At 43.0% G+C, this 20908-nt stretch overlaps 1 protein-coding gene across 1 annotated transcript in view; it reads right to left on the bottom strand.

The window, feature by feature from the left end:
* EPHA6 (EPH receptor A6) overlaps nt 1-20908 on the bottom strand; it is a 973304-nt gene that overhangs the window by 475082 nt on the left and 477314 nt on the right. Inside the window, exon 4 of the mRNA XM_090058840.1 lies at nt 8798-8953. Within this exon, the coding sequence (XP_089914966.1) occupies nt 8798-8953 (156 nt within the window). The remainder of the gene's footprint in view (nt 1-8797; nt 8954-20908) is intronic.

The raw sequence follows: 20908 nt of genomic DNA, 5'->3' as shown, positions 1-20908 counted from the left end.
GTTGCACTTTATCTAAGACAGCTGTATGATTGCTGAGAGCTCCAGTATGAAACTGGAGATAACCCAGAGACTGGGTAATGTTGTGGTGGTATAGACCACTTATACAGGAGGATGAGATAGATTAGGCTTTCTTCAGACAACTAGCTGAAGTATCCAGATCACAGGTCTTGGTTCTCATGGGGAATTTCAATCACTCTGACATCCACTGGGAGGGCAATAGAGCAGCGCACAAGCAATCCAGGAAGTTTTTGGGGAGTGCTGGAGATAGCTTCCTAGTGTTGGAGAAATCAATTAGGGTCTGTGCTTTTCTTGATATCTTTGTACTCACAAACAGGGAAGAATTGGTAGGGGATATAGAAATGGATGGGAAGTTGGGCAGCAGCAACCACAAAATGATTGCATTCAGGATCCTGAAAAAAAGGAAGAAAAGAGAGGAGCAGAGTATGGACCCTGGACTTCAGAAAAGCAAAATTTTGACCCCCTCAGGGAACTGATGGGCAGGATCCCCTGGAAGGGTAGTCTGAGGGGGAAAGTAGTCCAGGAATGCTGGTTGTATTTTATAGAAACTTTACTGAAGCCATAGGAACAAACCATCCTAATGTGCAGGAAAAATAGCAAATGTGACCAGCTTGGCTTAGCAGAAAACTCCGTCAGTGAGCTTAAACACAAAAAGGACGCTTACAAGAAGTGGAAGCTTGGATAAACAAGTTGGGAGGAGTATAAGAATAGTGCTCAGACATGCAGGGAAGGAGTCAGGAAGGCCAAAGAGCAATTGGAGTTGCAGCTAGCAATGGATGTGCAGGGTAAAAGGAAGGGTTTCTACAAGTATGTCAGTAACATGAGGCTGGTCAGAGAAAGTGTGGTTCCCTTACTGAATGATGGAAGCAACCTAGTGACAGATGTTGAAAGAAAGGCTGAAGTACTCAATACCTTTTTTACCTCAATCTTCACAGGCAAGGACAGCTCCTAGACTACTGCACTAAGCAGCAAAATTTGAGGGGGAGGTCAGCAGCCCTCAGTGCTGAAAGAACAGGTTAGGGACTATTTCGAAAAACTGGATGTGTGCAAGTCCATGGGGCCAGATGCAGATTGCAGAGCCACTAGCCATTATCTTTGAAAACTCACTGCAATCAAGACAGGTCCCAGGCAATTGGACAAGGGCAAATATAGTGTTCATCTTTAAGAAAGGGAAGAAGGAAGATCCAGGGAACTATAGACCAGTCAGCCTCACCTCGGTCCCTGGAAAAATCACAGAGCAGGTCCTCAAATAATCCATTTTTAAGCACCTGAAGGAGAAGAAGGTGATCAGAAAGAGCCAGCATGGATTCACCAGGGCAAATCATGCCTGACTAACCTGACTGACTTCTAGGATGAGGGAACTGGCTCTGTGGATGCAGAGAAAACAGTGGACAGATTGTACCTTGACTTTAGCAAGGCTTTTGATACTGTCACACACAGCATTCTTGCAAGCAAACTGAGGAAGTATGGGGTTGGATGAATGGACTGTAAGGTGGACAGAAAGCTGGCTGGATCATTGGGCTCATTGGGTAGTAATCAATGGCTCAATGTCTAGCTGGCTGCCAATATCAAGTGGAGTGCCCCTGGGGTCAGTTTTGTTCAATATCTTCAGTTAATGATCTGGACAACAGGTTGGATTGTACCCTCAGCAAGTTCGCAGATGATATGAAGCTGGGGAGTATAGTAGATACATTGGAGGGTAGGGCTAGGATTCAGGGTAAACTAGAGAAATTGGAGGACTGGGTCAAAAGAAATCTCATGAGGTTCAATAATAAAAAGTGCAAAGTCCTGCACTTAGGACAGAACAATCCCATGCCTGAGTACAGGCTGGAGACCAACTGGCTAAGCAGCAGATCTGCAGAAAGGGCTGTAGCAGACAATAAGCTGAATATGAGCCAACAGTGTGCCCTTGCTGTGAAGAAGGCTAATGGCACACTAGGCTGCAGTAGTAGCAGTGTTGCCAGCAGATAGAGGAAAGTAATTATTCTGCTCTATTCTGTACTGCTGAAGCCACATCTGAAGTACTGTGCTCAGTTTTGGGCCCCCCACTACACAAAGACATGGACAAGTTGGAGCAAGTCCAGTGGAGAGCAACACAAATGGTTCAGGGCCTGGGGCACATGACTTCTGAGGACAGGCTAAGGGAACTGGATTCGTTTAATCTGCAGAAGAGAAGACAGAGGAGATTTGATAGCAACCTTCAACTACCTGAACGGGGGGGTTCCAAAGACAAACGATACTGTTCTCATGACAGATGACAGAACAAGGAGCATCGGTCTCAAGTTGCAGCAACAGAGGTTTAGGTTGGATATTAGAAAGAAACTCTGTCACTAGGAGGGTGGTGAAGCACTGGAACAACTATCTAGAGAGGTGGTGGAAGCTCCATCCTTGGAGGTTTTTAAGGCCTGGCTAGACAAAGTTTTGGCTGGAATGATCTAGTGGGGATGATTCTGCTTTCAGCAGAGGGTTGGACTAGATGGCTTCCTGAGATCCCTATGATTCTCTAATCTAGGACTAATAGGGGGAATAGAATCCAGCCCCTTGAAAGGTAGTTCAACCCTGGAATGTAATTATGTAAAGAGGAAAAAAAAGGACCCTTTTTTATTCCATAAATTTATAATACAATTATTCAGCTAGCTCTCACTTTAGGGAGTATTTTACATTTTTTCCTGCTTTATATACCCCTGTTAGCATAGCAGAACATAACAGTTCAGAGGGAGTGAGCTGAATTCTATTCTGTCATGTACACTGCCGTTATATTTGTTTATTAAATTTCAATTAGCTGCATCTGTGCAGACCTCCTGAAGGCAATGGGGTTGTCTTTATGACAGAAACATCATGTTAATAACTGACAGCATAATTTGAAAGCATTGGGGCTACAAAGATATCACTTGGGGAATAATTTGCCCAGCAGAATCCTTATTACTGATGATGTTCAAGAGGAGAAGAATGCAGCCTGTTTCTCAGAGACCCAGCTTATCTTACAGGGTTGACAATTAGTTAAATAATCATTAATTTACTCGCAAAATGAGCACACTTGCTATTTAAGTTAATGAAGGTTTGTGACATTTCAACCGACACATTGAAATGTAGCCCAGGTACAATGTAGCACAAAACCAAACTACCTAGGAAAACAGCCAAAACTAGTTTTAGAATCAAAGTTGCATGTCGGTTCCACTTTCTTCTTGTTCTACTTAGAGCAGTGGTGGCCAATCTTTCTGTTAAGCCAATATCAACACCTGCTCCAAATGCCACTCCAATCCCCTTCCTCTGCCGGATCTGCTGCTCTGCTTTTTGATCCCTGTTTAATATGCCCATGCACACTTCAGCACCAGGGTGAGGGGCCAACCGTGGAGACGCTCTGGCAGCCAGAGCATCTTCGTGGAGGACCCATCCTCCGATTTCCTCAGGAAACCGCTTTTATAAACTTCAGTTTTTTTAGACCCCTGGATAGCCAGGGGTCTAATTTTCTCCCCGCACTGCAAACTTGCAGTGCAGGGAACATTTTTTCATTCCCACACATGCCTCTTGCCCCATCTCAAAGGGGTTTGAGACAAGGCAAGAGACACGTGCATGCTTGTCTGGAAATGGCCCTTGTGTATGATTTTGTTGTCCTTACATTTATATGAATTGTGGTATTTGATATAGATGCAATATTGATATATTGTTATACATTAGCTAAGAATGTTTAGTAAGGCAGTGATTAACTCAAGTGTTCCTCATCTCTTCACAATTAGGAGAAGTAATTGCTAAGAATTAGCATCTGACATCAGTTTGTTTACTCAAACAGGCCCTTCCAGATGATGAAGAATCTATATTTTTAAAAATGGAACCCATAAGAATGTCACCTGGCTATTCAGACCACTGGAGGAAAGACATTTTCCACAGTGGGGAAATGCAGACAGAAACAGTATTTTGACAAGAGTGGATTACTTATACTCATGCAATGATGCAAATATTCTCCAGTTTCTACTTGGATCAGGAAAGACTTCTAGTTCCCTAAACATGTGGGAGGCTTTGTGCATAGTGTGGCCTCCGCAAGAATCCGCTAGGTGATGTATGTAAATGACAGATAAGGAACCATACATAAACTTTGCCTTGAGAGCAAGCATTTGTCTTAATGCTTCTAGGGCAGGTGGTGCTTTGGTACCTCAGCTAGTGAGCCAAATAGAAAATTTGTTCAGATTACTGTCCTGATATTTCCTTTTCTATATTCTTCTTATATCTCTGCCTGTATCTCATATAATGATGACTGATTTCTTATGTTTACTCTTGTTTTTATAAGAATTATTTTCTATCATTTTAATTTACTTATTTTGAGGCTAAGTGTGATTTCAAAGTATTTGACCATACAGGCAGGCCTCTGCCAAGGACATGGGAAATGTATCTTTTCTGAGCACATACGTCTAGCTAGCAAAATCCCCTCTACTAAGGGCTAGCAAGACCTATGTGAGACAGGTAAGGCTGAGGTGCCAGCAGTCAAGGAGTTGGCCCTTAACACACCTCAGTCTGTTCTCTGCAGGGAGCAAAGATGTTTGGAACACAAGGGCACCATGAAGGTCCCATTCCCCCCAGGAATGTCTCTCAAAGGCACCCCTGGCAACATCTAGAGCCCGGGAATGTCACATTGCTCCTTACTTTCCCATCCATGTTGGATCAACTGGATTAGTCAGCACATTTGGAGTAGAAAAGGTGAGAGGGAATTCCAGAATCAAGGTTCCACTCTCGATCTTCTTCCAGCCTAGCTGTGCTCTGACTGTAAAGTCCATTGCCCTACTCTCATAGGGATTAGGAATCTATATAGCAGGCTTAGTGGTGTAAGGGTGCTCTTATATTCCTCTTTTTCTTCAATGATTATGTGTAGCTGGACTCACAGTTAAGTCCTTATGATAAGACAGGCCCCGAGGGCAGCCACGGCATCCTCTGGGGGTCACCCTAATCTGGCCTGCACTGCAGGTCCTCGGTATACTCCCTACTTTTTATCTCACCTGTTACACCTTGGAGTCCTATCTATATTGATTAGGAGACTACCCCCAAGTCCTGGAGTGATCTCCCTTGTGCCTGATTCAAACTCTGGTCTCTGGACCCTTCCTCTCCTAATAGAAGCTTGCCTATTCCCTACAGGCAGCTCACATGCCCCATCATGCCTTGCTGGCACTACCCAGACTCTATGATCACAGCTTATGAGCCTATGGGCTCTAATCATGGCTTCCAGCCTCCCCCATAGCAATGCCTCGCTGGTGTCACTGTCATCATCCACCTTCCTCTACAGGTTTCAGCCCTCTTCACCGTAGTCCTATTATGACTGGTTACTTTTGTTGTAGGCCTCTAGCCTGGGCCCACTTACTCTGACCCAGCTTCTCTTCTCTTCCCTTCCCTTCCCAGGGCTCAGGCCATGGCCCTCTTGGTCAAAGCCTGCTCCTATTTCTCCCTCTCCTGGGGATCAAGCTTTGACCATCTTGGCCTCAGCCCACCCGTGGGCCTCTGGCCCCTTCCTGATGTCAGGTTCCAACTTCACTGGCCATGTCTTTAGCCCTCTCAGATTTGGCCCAGGCTCTTGCATTACTGCCCTTTGCAGAGCTCCAAAACCTGACTACCTCTCAGGCACTCCTCCGTGGCCTCCTAGTCACCCCCACAACCACAATCTATTCCTCCGGTATAAACCTGAAACAAAATGCCAGCAACCTGCTTCAAATAAAACTCTCAAAGCCCTTCTGGGGTACCTCCAGGCCTGCAGCTTTCACTCCCCAACAGCTTAGGCTGCAGGAGCTCCTACCTCTGCAGGGAGTCCAGGGCTCCACTAGTCCCTCCGCCTTAGGGATCCAGGCTTATATTACCTGAGCTCCTCCTTTTCTGTTAGGTGTTCCTTAACCAGGTGTAGGTGTGCTTCCTAGGCCTACTGAGCAGCTTGCTGATCTCCTGGCACAGCTGGAATTATTTCCCTTCTGACTACCTGGAGCTCTGTCTTATTGCCCTACTACTCTGAAGCCAGCTACCAGGTAGTTATCTGCAGCCCTTTAGCTCCTTAGATACCTCTTCTCCTGAAGCTAGCCCAGGTTCAGCTGCCTACTCTTGCCTGTACATCTTATCAGTTATAGTCTTCATCTTATAGTAACAGGATAGAGCCTCTGGCTTCCTATTACAGTCCTGAAAAAAGCCATGGAGCTGAGAGTCACTTTTCACAGAAGAAATATAACAGAATGGAGGGAAAATGGATAGACTGTAAATAATATGGAAACATCTACTCACAATACAAAACTGAATTTGTCATTATGTAAGCAAACAGCATTCTCTTTCAGTCTCTGACTCTCCATCTTTTCACTTCAATGTTTCTCTTATTACAGTTAAACACAACATTTTTCTTGATCATCTGGCATAGTGCTAGGCTAGAATATCAAGCATATAACCAATCATGCTGGCATATCAAGCATGTAACCAATGATGCTTTTTTTTTCCATTACCATGATGTTCAGGACTCTCTCAATACTCTTTAACTCTGGCGCTTTTTTCTATGCAGATTATATAAAAGTGCATCCTTTCTTCACATTATCCTTGCCCTATTTTAATTCATTTCTACCTTAACATACTTGCCCTCAATGCAATAGATCCACGTATGATATGGCCCCGTTATCCCAAACTCAAGTAGCTGGGTCTCCCTGCTCACCATGTTTAACTGATTTCATTTTATATGGAAATGACTATTTCACAATATTCCAAAGAGGTCTTATTTGGATTTTGCAAACCAGCACTGGATCTGTGTCTTTAATCATTCGTCATTATAACCACAAGAGGACTAAGGTGCCTGCCTGGTATGCTAGATGTCTACATCTAAAATTTAGGTTTTCAAAACCCATGTTCACCTGCCACAGTAAAATCACCTAGGCACCTAAATCTTCTGCTAAGTCCTGACAATGCTAAGCAACTACATGCTTTGCTCACAAAGAAGTATTACTGGGATTCAGAAACCAGGCATTCTTCCATTGGCATTCCATTTGGATGGACAAGAGGCATGAGAATGCCTTCAAAGCCCAGTGGCGCAGGACATTTACTTAGGGACATTTACCTACCGAGTTCCAGTACCTGCTCAAATGAATGTGTGTGCTGTGTGAAGTAGAACTGGGAGGCTGTCAGAGCCCACCCCAGAATACCATATAGCCAGGTGGCTAAAACATTCTCCTGGTATGTGAGAGATGTGAACACAAGTCCCATCAGACCTTTTCCATTATAGGAAAGGTTTGAGCATGTGTTCCCTGCATACAAGGTGATTGTTTGAGGTTCTTGAGTTGCAAGGGAAACCACCACTTTCTCTTCACCGTATTTCAGAAGAAAGGGCTAGCCTAGTAAATCCTTACCACCCCTCCAGTGATCACAGAACAACTGTCAAGATGGTAGTGACCTCTACTCACTTGTTTCCACATGGGCCAAGAACGTGCCATGAAAATGGCATGAAAATGTGGTCCAGAGAACACTCCAGGGCACACAGTGAAAAATGACCACATTTTTGCCAGTGAACTGTGCAGAGCAGGAGTGACTGGACGGTACTTGTCTCTTAGTAGCACTCTCAGGACTAAGCAGTGCAGTCCCCAGCTCCTTTTGTGGTTGTAGCCCTTGGATGCTTTGTATAGTTAATGATGAAAGCTGAATTTTTGGAACAGTCTAAGTGGTAACTTGAATGCAACACAAAAACAATTTGAAAGAATAAAATCCTTACCAGAGTATTAAACAGAGAAAATGCAGACACTACACAGACAACTAGAGACCTTAGAAAATTGCAAAGTCTAGTAATAATTAAAGTAATAACATTCATTAAACAAAGTAATAATATTTTATATTTAAATAACATAATTCATATGCTAATCTTTAATTGCTCCCATTGCTGATTCCATGCTCTAAAATAGAATGGATATTGTTACTTTGGGATCAACAAATTAACACCAGTGAATAATAAGCCACAGATGAAAATCCAGGGGAACTATTTTATTAACTGACAAGAAAATTTATATTATTGCACTGCTTCTAGATCTAAGCAAATTGATCCAAGTAAGAAGAAAAATGCCTCTCTCCAGACAGAATTTCTGCCCTTAGGTTTTTATGCATTCATTTTGTTTCATGACAAATTTAGATTAATCAAAGATTACAAAAATGCCTCTCTCAAATTTAAAAAAGGCAAAATAATTTTCATAATCAAAACTAGATAAAAAAGAGTTGCCTTCTGAAAGAAGTGGAAATGCTAGAGGGTTCAATTACACCTGTGTCTGACTGAATGCATTTTTCTTTCTTTTTTTTTTCCGTAATTTTTGTACCCTTTGGATAGCTGAGCTTTTATTCCAATATGCTGGATGATGTTTGTTTCATAGATATAATTTTTATTTAAGCCTGAGGAAATAATGGAGTAAGTAATATTTTTCCCTGTCAACTTTATGCGACGCCTCAGTGTTTGGAAGGACTTTGTATAGTGTTATTTTCCATATGTGAAATGTATATTAGTGCTCAGACTTGAACCCTGTTATCTGTGTGAGGCAATTACATAATTCTCAAGTCTCAAAATAAATTAAAAACCTCAGGTCTTTAAAATGGAGAACGGTTCAATTACTTTTTAGGAACCCGAGGACTAAACAAACTGGATGTTCAAATTTTGATTATGGAAAACATCTTCTCTTTGTTTCCTTTCAGAGGAATGAATCACAACATTTGCATGCTGAGATGTCACCTTTGTTAAGTGAAAGTAAATAGGACACAGAAGAATGGAATTTCAAATGCTGATATTGATTAGACTTACGGGTACATGCCATAGTTGGTGGGTCTTTCTCCGCTCTGAAGTAACCTTTTTCACACTGACAGACAGAAGTTGCTTCTACATAGGTTAAACTGTGTGGAGGGCACTTGGAACACTTTATATTCCCAGCAAAAGCTTTATAGAATCCTGGCCTGCAAGCTGTAAAACAGGAAAACAATTTTTCATTATTATCAGGAGACTCCCATCATAAATACCTAAGTTCAACATGTTTCCAGTGTCCCCTCTTTTTCTTCCTAATCTAGTTACAGACCATATTGCAATCAGAGTAAGAATCCACTACCTGGCTTTGTATTCAGGTATCTGGCCTAAGTGGAAAATCTCTGTTCTCAGCATTTCAGGCAGGACAACCATGAAAAGACAAATTGCTCTCTTAGCAATTTACAGCCAGATTGTAGTCAGCACTACTGCTAGGGAAATAATGTGTAGAAGACTATAGCAATATCACAGACTGAAGATGTATTTTGCTTTCTGTTCATCTGATAATAGAGAAAAACTTGGTTAGTTTATTATCTAAGGCAGTGGTACCTAACCTTTTAGCCCCATGGGCTGGATGGGCAATGCCAGGTCCATCTGCAGGCCAGATGCAGCTTGTGGGCTTGATCTGGTGTTCAGGGCAGGTGGGGCTAGCCTTGATGCAGCCATGCAGGGCTTGCAAATGTGGCAGTGGGAGGAGGGGAGGGCAGTGGAGTACTATAGCTTCTCCTGCCACCAAATTTCCCAACCTGCAGGGAGCCCTGCGGGCCAGAGGCCATGGCTCCATGGGCTAAGTGTGGCCTGTAGGCTGCAAGTTGGGCACCCCTAGTCTAAGGTGTTCAATCTTTGTTATTAAAATAACTGAGTGCTTCACAGTAATGAATTTCTTACAACATCCCTGTAAATAAGGGTATGCTACAATTCCATTTTATAGATGGGTGAAAATACATCAGATCTACACAAAATACTTGCAGTCACAAGGGAAGCCACTAGTGAAACGGTAGCAATTAACTTAGGCTACACTTTTCCCAGGTTTCTACCAGTGCCATGGTGCAAGAGGCAAAAAAAGGCCAAGCCTTGGCTGGTGTGATGGTCCTAGTATTATATAAGCAAGCACAGTTTAGAGGAGCCCCAAGTCTACTTTAATTTCTGCCAGGATGCAAACTAGATCTCCAGCTTCCTTGGAGGCTGAAGAAATACAACAGTGTTTTAAATATACTTTAGGGTTCAAAGTATGCCAGGCAGAGCTCCTGAGCATCTGGGACAGAATACTGTACAGTATCTACTGATTTACTGCTGTCTGGTGGCATACAAACCAGTCATTTTAAAAAAGCTAATGCTTCCGCCCAATAAATCCTCAAGCTTTCCCCCTACAATATTATTTTGAAAATAGCTTCAGACTCCGCACTGCATTGTGATAGAGATTTATTTCTTTCTCCAGACAACTACCAAATTTGCTCACGCAAATCTGCATACCTGTTTTTGACTAGTTTATTGCAGTTATAGAATTACATATTCCTTTTCAGAAAACAGAACTGAAACAAATCAAAGTTTAGCTAAAACATCTAAGGGCTGCGCACCATTTCAGAATCCTTCCGACGTCTCCAGCTGTAACACAAAAATTCTTGCTATAAATATTACTTTGAAGATTGATGTGGCTTTTTCAGATTTTGACACATTCAGGCCTATCTGTTTTCTACTGCAACAATAACTAAGCAGTATTTCTGTTCTCTTGTCATAAGACAAAGTAAAAATATGATAATGAAGTATTCTATAAATATGTAAAGACCACTACTGAGTATGCTCTTTGTATCTGTTTTGGTACCTCATATTAAGTGCATTTTTTTTAAGATGATCAATTGAGATCAACATATACTAAAAACAAATTCTGTCCCCTGTGTTTACCAAGAGTGCTTGATACAAGGCTAATCTCTTTAGTACCTGGGGTTGAAGCAAATGAGGGAACAAAAAAAAAATCAGGGATTGGCAAAGACGCCTGTTCATTACATATCAGAATTCAGATACCATTTGTTGAAATGCAATTTCAAGAGTTTAGTTTAGGTCTAATAACTTCAACAACTTTCCCAGAATGCATCTCCTATTTGCATTCTAGAAGAAATCCATTCTATTAGCGCTGAAAAGCAAAGCAAAACAACAAATAGAACAACAAACAAACCCTAAACAGATTCAGTAGAAGAAAAATAAACTCTGGGACTCTTAACATTTAGAAAGCATAATTTAGGATCTAATATTGTTATATCTGAAGGCAATAGTTGCTACTGATTTTAATAGAAGGAGTTTGGTCTATACAACAAATGCCTTGTCTACATAGTACATTCTTCTGAGCAGCAGCTGCCTCAAGCATGCTCCCCTGCACCCAGTATGCAGCCTCCCAGGCTGGAAGTACCACAGCCACATTTGCACAGCACCGTAAGTGGGCTAGTCAGTAGGGGTGTGCAAAACAGGCTGTATTTGATTTTTATTTGCCCTGAATCGGGGAACTGTTGATTCAGATCACTGTCCCAATTCAATTCGGTCGAATCCGAATCTGAAGACTCAATGCTGATTCGGAGAATCAGCGACTTGGCCACAGACACAGCTTTAAATGTTTTTTCTGCATACCTCAAGGTACCAGGTGCAGCTCGTGAATGCTGTGATAGTAGGGCAGATGGAGCATCCCCCTGGAATGGGGGGGTGGGTTCTTGCATGCTTAGTGGCAAACCCAGAAGTGGACAGGAAGTACTTCCTGCCCACTTCCAGGTCCAGCACTGAGCATGCGGGGGACTGCCCCCACCCCCTGTGCCTCCCTGGTTCAGCAATCAGCTGCAGCGGGACCCTAGGTGCCCCCCCAGACCCAGGAGGCACCAGTTGCCAAGCCAGGGGGCAGGTGGGAGTCCCTCATGTGCTCCCCAGTGGACCCAGAAGTGGACTGGAAGTGCTTCTGGTCCACTTCCAGGTCCACTGCCAAGCATTCTGGGGACCCCACCCTGCAATCCCATGGGATGCTCCATCCACCCCAGAATTTCAGTATTCACAAGCCATCTGGTACCTTGAGGCACGCAGAAAAAACATTTAAAGCCGTGTCTATGTCCAAATCATCAGATTTTCTGAATCTCTCCAAATCAATTAAGAGGGTTCTGATTTGATTCAGAGAGATTAGAGGGTCTTCTGATTTGATTCGGATTTGGAGATTCAGCCACTGAATCTATCTGAATCTCTGCCAAATTGAATCAGGTATAGGCAGCGGAGTCCCCCAGTGCTCGGTCCTTGGGCCGGTGCTGTTCAACATCTTCATTAGCGACCTGGGCGAGGGTGTGGAGAGCACCCTGTTCAAGTTCGCTGATGACACCAAGCTGTGGGGTAAAGTGAATACACCGGCAGGCAGGGACCGCATCCAGGCAGACCTGGAGAGGTTAGAGAAGTGGGAGGATCTGAACAGGATGTGGTTCAACAAGGACAAGTGCAGGGTGCTGCACCTGGGGAGAGGGAACCAGCATTATGGTTATAGGTTAGGGGCTGACCCTCTCAGCAGCACAGAGGCAGAGAGGGATCTTGGAGTCCTGATTGACTCCAGGATGAATGTGAGTCGCCAATGCAACGAAGCAATAGGCAGAGCCAACCACACCCTGTCATAGGTCAACAGGGGCATCACTAACAGGTCCAGAGAGGTCTTGCTCCCCCCCATGCGGCGCTGGCCAGGCCACAGCTGGAGTACTGTGTCCAGTTCTGGGCACTGCACTTCAAAAAGGATGTGGAGAACCTGGAGAAGGTCCAGAGGACGGCCACTCGTATGGCTGGGGGTCTCTGTGGCCAGCCCTATGAGGAGAGGCTGAGGGACCTGAATCTCTTCAGTCTCCGCAAGAGGAGACTGAGTGGGGATCTTGTGGCTGCCTACAACCTTATCAAGGGCCACCAGCAGGGACTCAGGGAAAGTCTGTTCACCAGGGCCCCCCTTGGAGTCACCAGGAACAATGGGCACAAGCTGAGGGAGGATAGACTTAGGTTAGATATTAGGAAGAACTACTTCACTGTAAGGGTGGCCAGAGCCTGGAATAGGCTTCCCAGAGAGGTGGTGCTCTCACCTTCCCTAGAGATCTTCAAGAGGAGACTGGATAGGCACCTGGCTGGGGTCTTATGACCCCTGCCACTCCCAGTGCTTCTTCCTGCCCATGGCAGGGGGTCGGACTAGATGATCAGTCTAGCTCCCTTCTGACTCACTGATTCTATGATTCTGTGAACCAAAACTTCTCACAGCCCTACTAGTCAGCACTGTTAAGAGACTGTGCCGATGAGTCTCCCTCCCTCTGAGTAGTCTGTCCACAGCATTGTGCAGACATGGTTAGCTTGTTTCCAATTTAGGAGGCCACCTGCACAGAGCAGCACAGTATGTTTGAAGGTGCCATTGCTGAACATGGTAATTTACAGTGCAGACATAGCCAAATGAACAAAATAATTGTTTGTTAATGAAATGTAGTGGTAAACGACATTCAATTTCTGAATTTTTATAGCTACCTATTATTTTAAAGGTAGGACTAGCCACAAGAAACATAGTATTTTAAAATGTCTCACACAAATAAATTGGTGGAAATTATTTAATCTGTACATGATTTCAGTGAAAAGTTCTGTACCTTGAGGATGGGCCATGAAGACGATCTTAGTTTGAGGAAGGATGACTCAACAATTAGCCTGATATCTCAGAATGCAAGGGAATACAAATATAAAGATAAATATAAATTCTTCCTTAGTCACATATTCTCTTTTTGACTAGGCTTAATCTGATTTTTTTAAGACCTCAGGGCAATTCCTGCCTGATGATGACTGATTGGATTGGTCCTGGGGCTCAAACCTCAGGGATGTCCCAATTACCAAATTGTGAGTTGGCAGGGACCTCCCAGGACTTGAGCCCTCAGGTGGTCACTGCCAGCTGATAGCTGATTGGGACTGCTCTGGGGCTTGAGGTCTTGGGTAGTCCCTACCAGCTGGTGGCAGAAAGGGATGGGTCAGGGGACTGAGCCCCCGAACCATCCTGATCTCCTATCATCAGCTCAGACAGACTGCCCTGGGACTGGAATCCCAAGGGGGTCCCTGCCAACTAATGGGAGATTATGGCAGCATCACAGCTCAAACTCTGGGACTTTCCTGATCAGCTGATTGTCACCTAGAAGGGACTTCCCCAGGGTTGATACCCTTGGAGAGATCCCTGCCAGGCAACAACAGATTGGGACTGCCCTGGACTCAAACTTGAGGGCAGTCCCAATCTGTGATGATCAACTGATTGTTGGCTGGCTCCAGGGATGATTGGGGGGGGGGCTTCAAATGGCATGTGTGGCATGGCAAGAAGTGCAACTGTTGGAGCCACACATCAGATCTTATCATGTCTTCTACTGCACATCTGCCATCTGCCAGGGGTGTTATTTTCAGAGAAATCAGAGGGACCCACTACACGTTGTATTTATGCTGAAATTAATGTGTTAATCATGACATAAATGGGAAGGGTGCTACACGTAAACCCAATTTAAAGTGCCATGAAATGGCAAACCTGCATAAAAATGTTCCACATATAATATAAAATGTTTTTAGAGCTGGTTTGTATGGATCCTTAAATTGAACATGTGGCATGTCTGGGGCTGTTCCAGGGCCTGTGCAGACAATGAGTGGATTGCTCGTTCCAGCCCCAGGACAGCCTGGGAATTTCAAACTGGCCCCAAAACAGCCATGGGCCCGGAGTGACAGTACACTAATGCAGGATGCATGCAAGGCTGGGGGTACCTGACTTTCAATTTTCCAGTACAGGGGGAGCCTGGGATCAAAATCTCAGTAGAAAAGGCACAACTGGAATCTAATCCCTGATCCCAAAATTGTGCTATCTGCCTTGTATGGCAGGAAGTGTCATTGCTGGAATTGGGGATCAGATCCCATGGCACCTTTAAATGAATGTGTACCAGGGCCCACAGACATTTTTTTCTTCTGTCAAATCCAACCTCAATCTTTTGTGCTTCATACTGACATGATTAGTTCTTGCCCTAATGCCAACTGTTCAAGGTAAGCAATAGAGTATTATTCTCCTTACAATGGTTTTCCAGTATGTAAAATGTTGCTTTCATGTCTCTTATCCCCACCTTCTTCCTTCGCGATTAAACAAACACAGTTCCTTCAAGCTTTCCACATTGATCATATTTCCTAATCTTATCACAGTTGTTGTCCTCCCCTGGACTCTCTCCAAGTTTCCGACATCTTAGCGTTCTGCCCAAAACTGGATAGAGTACTCCAGAATTATGCTTACAGACACCACATACAGTGGAACAATTACCTCATATTTTGCCTGTATTCTACTTAGTGAGACTAATAATGCATGATTATTAATAATAGCATTTGTATTTTCTTTAACATCATCTCACTGATGAAGGCATGGACAAATAAATAATTATGTAATAATTACTTTTATCTGGAGTGCAGTAACTTATTGATTGTGAGAGCATATTACATAACCTGTCAACTCCTACCTTGCAGTAGGTAAAGCTAAACCATAAGGTTTTCCCATGACTGAGTCAGATGGTAAATCATTATAATTTAACTTCCACATGCAGCAGGATAGATCAAACAGATGATAGTTACAGTAGACTCAGTTGAACAAGTGCTCCCATCTGCCCCATCTTGTCAATCAGTACATTTTTGTATCTGTTCACACAGTGCCCTCTTCTCAATATTTTGTTGTCCAATATAACCCTCCCCCCACTCTGATTTTATAATACTGGTGCCAGTTATTCCCCATGATGCATTTATGCATTTGATTTTCTTTCTCCAGTGGAGTACTTTGCACTTTATTTAATTTCAAATTTTTGATTTTGAAACATTTCTCTAATTTAGTAAAATCATTTTGAATTCCAATCCTGTACTTACTATGTCTTTCAGATTGGCATCATACATGCATTTTATATATATGGTTTCTATTCCATCATTCAAGTTGTTAATGGAAACACTGAACAAGGCTGCAGGACAAACCTATATATCAGACGCCACTTGAAATATCTCCCCATTTGGCAAGTAATGCATTTGTAATTGCTGTTGAACGTGGTTTTCCAATCAGTTGGGCACTTACTTTATGGCAATTTCTTCAATAAAATGTTTACCTAGTTTTCTTATCAGACTGTTTTATGGGACAATTAAAAAAGTTATACTTAAGTCAAGATATATCACATCCATTGCTCCTCCCTGTTTCACTAGGCCATTTCCCTGTCACTGCAGGAAATGAGATTGGTTTGATGCAATTTAATTTGTTCTTGGTCAATCTATTCTGTTATTTTTTTTTATCTCCTTGTTGTCCTCTATATATTCAAAATGGGTGGCTTAATAAGGTGCACTAATATTGTTTCAGGTATTAAGATTAGGCTGACTGGTCTTTAATTCCCTAGATTCTCCTTTCCCCCCTTTCTTTAGTGTCCACATATGAAATGGGAACAAGGACTCTTCTCCCTTGTAGGGGTGCAGAAAGGATAAATGCTTCACAAAATGTTGGAAGGATAAATCATAAATCACTCTGCTTCTAAGATAAATAAGGCCATGTAAATTACCTCACATAGAGAGAGGGGATTTATTGGGAAATCTCTATTTAATATAGAGTTCATATGCATTCAGTTAACTCCAGACTGTTAAATGTCAGACTATTTTTAGACTAGTTGCCTTTTCTCTTAGCTGGCAAACATGAAAGAGTGGGACGTTAATGGAGTTTAACTTGTTTAAAAGTAACCAGTAAGCATACTATTCTAAGTTAGTGGTTAGACCTAGGCAAACAAATGACTTCTAGTTAAAAAGAAGCAAGTTGAAGGGAAAAATATTTTTAGTTAAACATTTCAAGCATTTGACTTTTTTAGAAAATAAACTTGCAGAAGTTGCATTTTGTCTTTTGGAACTTATTTTTAAGTTTGTATACAATTAGAACAGACACACATGCAATGTTTGCATCACCGATTACATATTTTTTGCCAAAAAATTTTACCCACCCTTTTTATGATTGTTAAAATTAGTTGCTAGCATAACACTGAAGAGCTCACATTCTAAAGCCTGGGGCTTGAAAGTGCATGTCAGGTCAGTTCTGCTCCTGAACAAAGTCTTCAGAGATGATCAATGTGAATGCAGTGAATGTTTTTCTTAGTTGCAGGCTCAATTTCTTCAGCAAGGTAAGTTGACAAAAAGCAATGGGTATACTGTTTGGAGTCCTCTCCCCTAACAAGTTAGACTGGGTGTCTCTGCATGCATCTTGCTAGTTCTTCATTTGGATTTCTTTATCCTTTCCCCCCGTCTCTCAAAAAGCTAGAAAATGTAATAACATACTGAAACATTTCATTGACTAAAAGGATCATTTCAGATCATGCTGAAGCCAAGCCAAGTAAATTTACCTGATAAATCAGGCACATTCCATGCACCCTAAGGCAGAAGAGATAGCAGAAAACTTTTTCTATAGGTAATGTTACTGAAATGTTGATAATCCCCAGGGCCAAACATAAAATGAAACAATGATGGTCACTGAATACTTTCAAATAAAAATCAGTACTTTATAGATATAATAAGGTAAGACATCCTAAGAATGATCACAAATGTAGAATAACTGAACTCTGTAGAAGTCTGATTGCCAAATTCAAGATGAAAAGAAAGACACTTTTTCTTTACAGAAACAAAGTCGTACATATTCAGAATCAGGAATAAAGCAGCTCAATTGCTGCACCTCCCTAGGCTTAGATTCTGCTAGCAGACACCAGATTTTAGTGACACCATTTTACTTCCAGATGGAACATTTGCTACAACCCTAGACTTTGCCACAGAAAATTTATGAGCATTCGAATTACTACCGAGGCTTTTAAAAACTCATTTAACAACCATGTCAGATAGGCATGATTGAAGTGATATGTAGGCAATCTTTGATATTAAAGGAGTACAGTTCAGCATTATCAGGAACAGAAAGCTGGAATATTTTGCTCAAGTTTATTTCGGAGTGAGACAGGGATCAATATAGGTGAAAGGCTTTGAAGATTTAAGAGGAAATTGATCAGACAGCAAGGATGCAAAATTAACATGATCCTCCCATTCAATATGGAAATGTGCATTTCTTGCCTAACAAAAACAGAATGAAGTAAACTTCTAAAGTTGTACAATCAGTCAGTGAACTTTGCAGGTGGTGATAGGAAAAAAAAGGGACCCATTTCTTTATGTTCCATCTTGATCTCTAAGGTCATCCTACCTGTGTACCAAGTTCACTTGGTGAAAACAGGAACATCTACATGAGATGTTTACTGCACAATAGACTAATTAGCATAGCATCCTCTACATGTGTGCCCTCATTAGGCTGCAGTACTCTAGTTTACTCCACAGCAGGATAGTACTTGTAAATACAAGTACTATCTTGCTGTTGAGTAAAACACTGCATCGTGTGGGACATGAGGGTGCTTCAGTGTGGGGGCTGCCTACCAGTTAGCTCCACAGTGAAATACCCTGTGCCTTAGCCAGCCCCCCTGAAGCACACTGAGCTGGATGGGAGCAGCCCCGGGCTGGCAGACCCCAGGCTGGCAGACACTTCCTGGGCCCCTTGCCAGCCGTGTCTACATATAATAAGCTCCAAAACAATACGTTCCATGTGTAGATGTGCCCAACATGTAGTAAGTTGTTCCCAGTAATTTTTTTCCTCCTCTGCTCTAGAAATCTCTCCCCTTCATGGCTTTGAGCATTAAAAAAAATTAGGAAGTGCTGCAAAACCTTATTAGGAAGCAAAGTTAAGTTGGGGTATTGTTTGGGAGTGTTTGTTATACATCTTTAATATATTATCTGCTTAAGTTATCTTCTATTGTAGGCCTCCATGAACTTTTTCTAGGAAGGATGTTGTGACACACAGACATTAGATGCAGTCTAGTCAGCCTTTGAGACATACTCAAGGGGTGCTCTGATACCTTTATGGGTGCCCTTGTGCTCCAAATCTCTTGTTGACATCAGCTGCTTTACCACTGAGAATAGAATGTGATACTCCAAAAGTCAACTCTCTAACCTAAGGCACTTCAGGTTTACATATCTCACCCAGGCCTTGCCAGCTCTTAGCAGAAGGGATTTTGCCAGTTGGAAGAATCAGACCATTGTCTGGTCATGCACTCAAAAGATGGACCCTACTTTCTTGGGAGAGGCCTGCTGGTATGGTTACATACTTTGACAATAAGTTAACATTAACAATAAGCAAATGAAAATGATAACAAAAGATTCCATTATAAAAACAAGAATAAGCATAAACATTCTATAACCATATGCTGAGATAGAGGCAGAGATATAAGACTAAACAAACAAAATAAAAATTTAGAACAATACCCTGTTCTGACCCTGCATCCTAAATCCAAGAAAGCAGTTCCTACGCAGCTCTACAGGTTAGAAAGCCGCTTCTGTCTCTGACTTCAATGCCATAAGCTTCCTGCAATTTTTCTTCTCAGCCAGCTGTATTCTGATGACTGGCTGAAGAACTTTAAGCTCAGGAAAACTGAAGACAAAACCTTGCTTTCAAGGCAAAACTTAAAGTATGGTTTCTTATCTGGCCACTTCCATACATGACCCATTTGATTCTTGGTGAACCCAAACGTATTGTCAGTAATTGCTCAGTTTAAGGATGATCTCCATTCTGGCTCACTGATGGGTCCTGAGGTGCCTTGAGTCCAATCCTTGAGCCATAGATCCATTCATAGACATTGCAGGTCTTTCCACAGGGAACAGTAGAATGTAGGTTGGGATTTCTCTCGTTGTCTTTCTTCCACTCTCTCCTCTGCTCCCAAGGAAAAATACTTTACCTTGAAGTGGGCTGCTGCTTGTTTGAAGTTGTGGAGTCATTTGGCATCAATTAGCAGCCAGCTCCTCACAGCTTCTGAGGGTGGAGGAGTGGACACTGGAGATGAACATGATGCTTTTCAGCTTCCAGAACAGTCAGACTCCTGGGACAGATGGCTTGCCCAAGGAATTCTATGTTGATTTCTAGGACCAGGTGGGCCCAGACCTGCTGGAGATCTTTAGAAAGCACCTGAGGGAGGGCCATCTGGGAGCAGGAACGGAGGAAGACCTCATAACCCTTCTTTACAAGAAGGGGGAGAGGCAGGACTTGAGAAACTGGTGCCAGATTATACTGCTGAATTTTGACTACAAACTAAAGGCCAAAGTCTTGTCTGAGTATTTTAAGTCTGTTATAGGTGCAGTGATCCATGAGCACCATGTATGCGTGGTACCGGGATGACAGATCCACAATGCCCTGATGCAGCTCTAAGAAGCGCTACAGTACCAATGGGAGAGGGGACAGAACATTGCCATGCTGAACCCTGACTTGAAGAAGACCTGCTATCAGGTATCCCATTGCTTTCTACCAGAGACACTGAAAAAAGATGGGAGTCCCCACAACCTTTGTCACCTGGATAAAGGCACTGTACAGCAACATGAGCAGCAGGGTACTGGGGAACATGTCCCTGACAGCCCCAATCATGGCGCATGAAGTAGGGCTGCCTGCTCTTCTCAATCCTTTTCATTTGTGCAATGAAACTAGGATTATGGATGGACCCAGGGGAGGCACCACCATGCCTAGGGTCAGGGATGACCTAGTTAGGGAATTTTTGGAGTTCTGGCATGGCTTTATGAGCACTCTTGGGGCTCTGGCCAATACCAGAAGATTGGAAAAGGGCCAATGTGGTCCTCATTTACAAGAAGGGGAGAAAGAAAAGAGGACTCCAGCAATTATAGGCCAGTCAGTCTTACCTCTATCCTTGGGAAGACCATGGAGAAAATTATCAAGGAACACATCTGCAAGGGCCCAGCAGGGGAGGTAATGTTGAGGGGCAACCAACATGGGTATATTGAGGGCAGATCCTGCCTGACTAACCTGGTTTCCTTTTATGATCTGGTCACAAAGTCCCTGGACAAGGGCATCAAGGTGGATGTCATCTTCCTGGACTTTAAGAAGGCCTTTGACATGGTTTCCTACTACATTCTCTTAAAAAGACTAGGTGACTGCAGTCAGATGGGTGGCATATTGGCCAGATGGTCGCACCCAGAGAGTGGTGGTGGATGGGTCGTTTTTGACCTGGAGGGATGTGGGCAGTGGAGTCCCCCAGG

Source organism: Crocodylus siamensis, chromosome 1, assembly GCF_052110815.1.
Source record: "Crocodylus siamensis isolate JL-2025a chromosome 1, ASM5211081v1, whole genome shotgun sequence".
Lineage (NCBI taxonomy): Eukaryota > Metazoa > Chordata > Crocodylia > Crocodylidae > Crocodylus > Crocodylus siamensis.
This window is presented reverse-complemented; position numbering and strand designations above follow the sequence as displayed.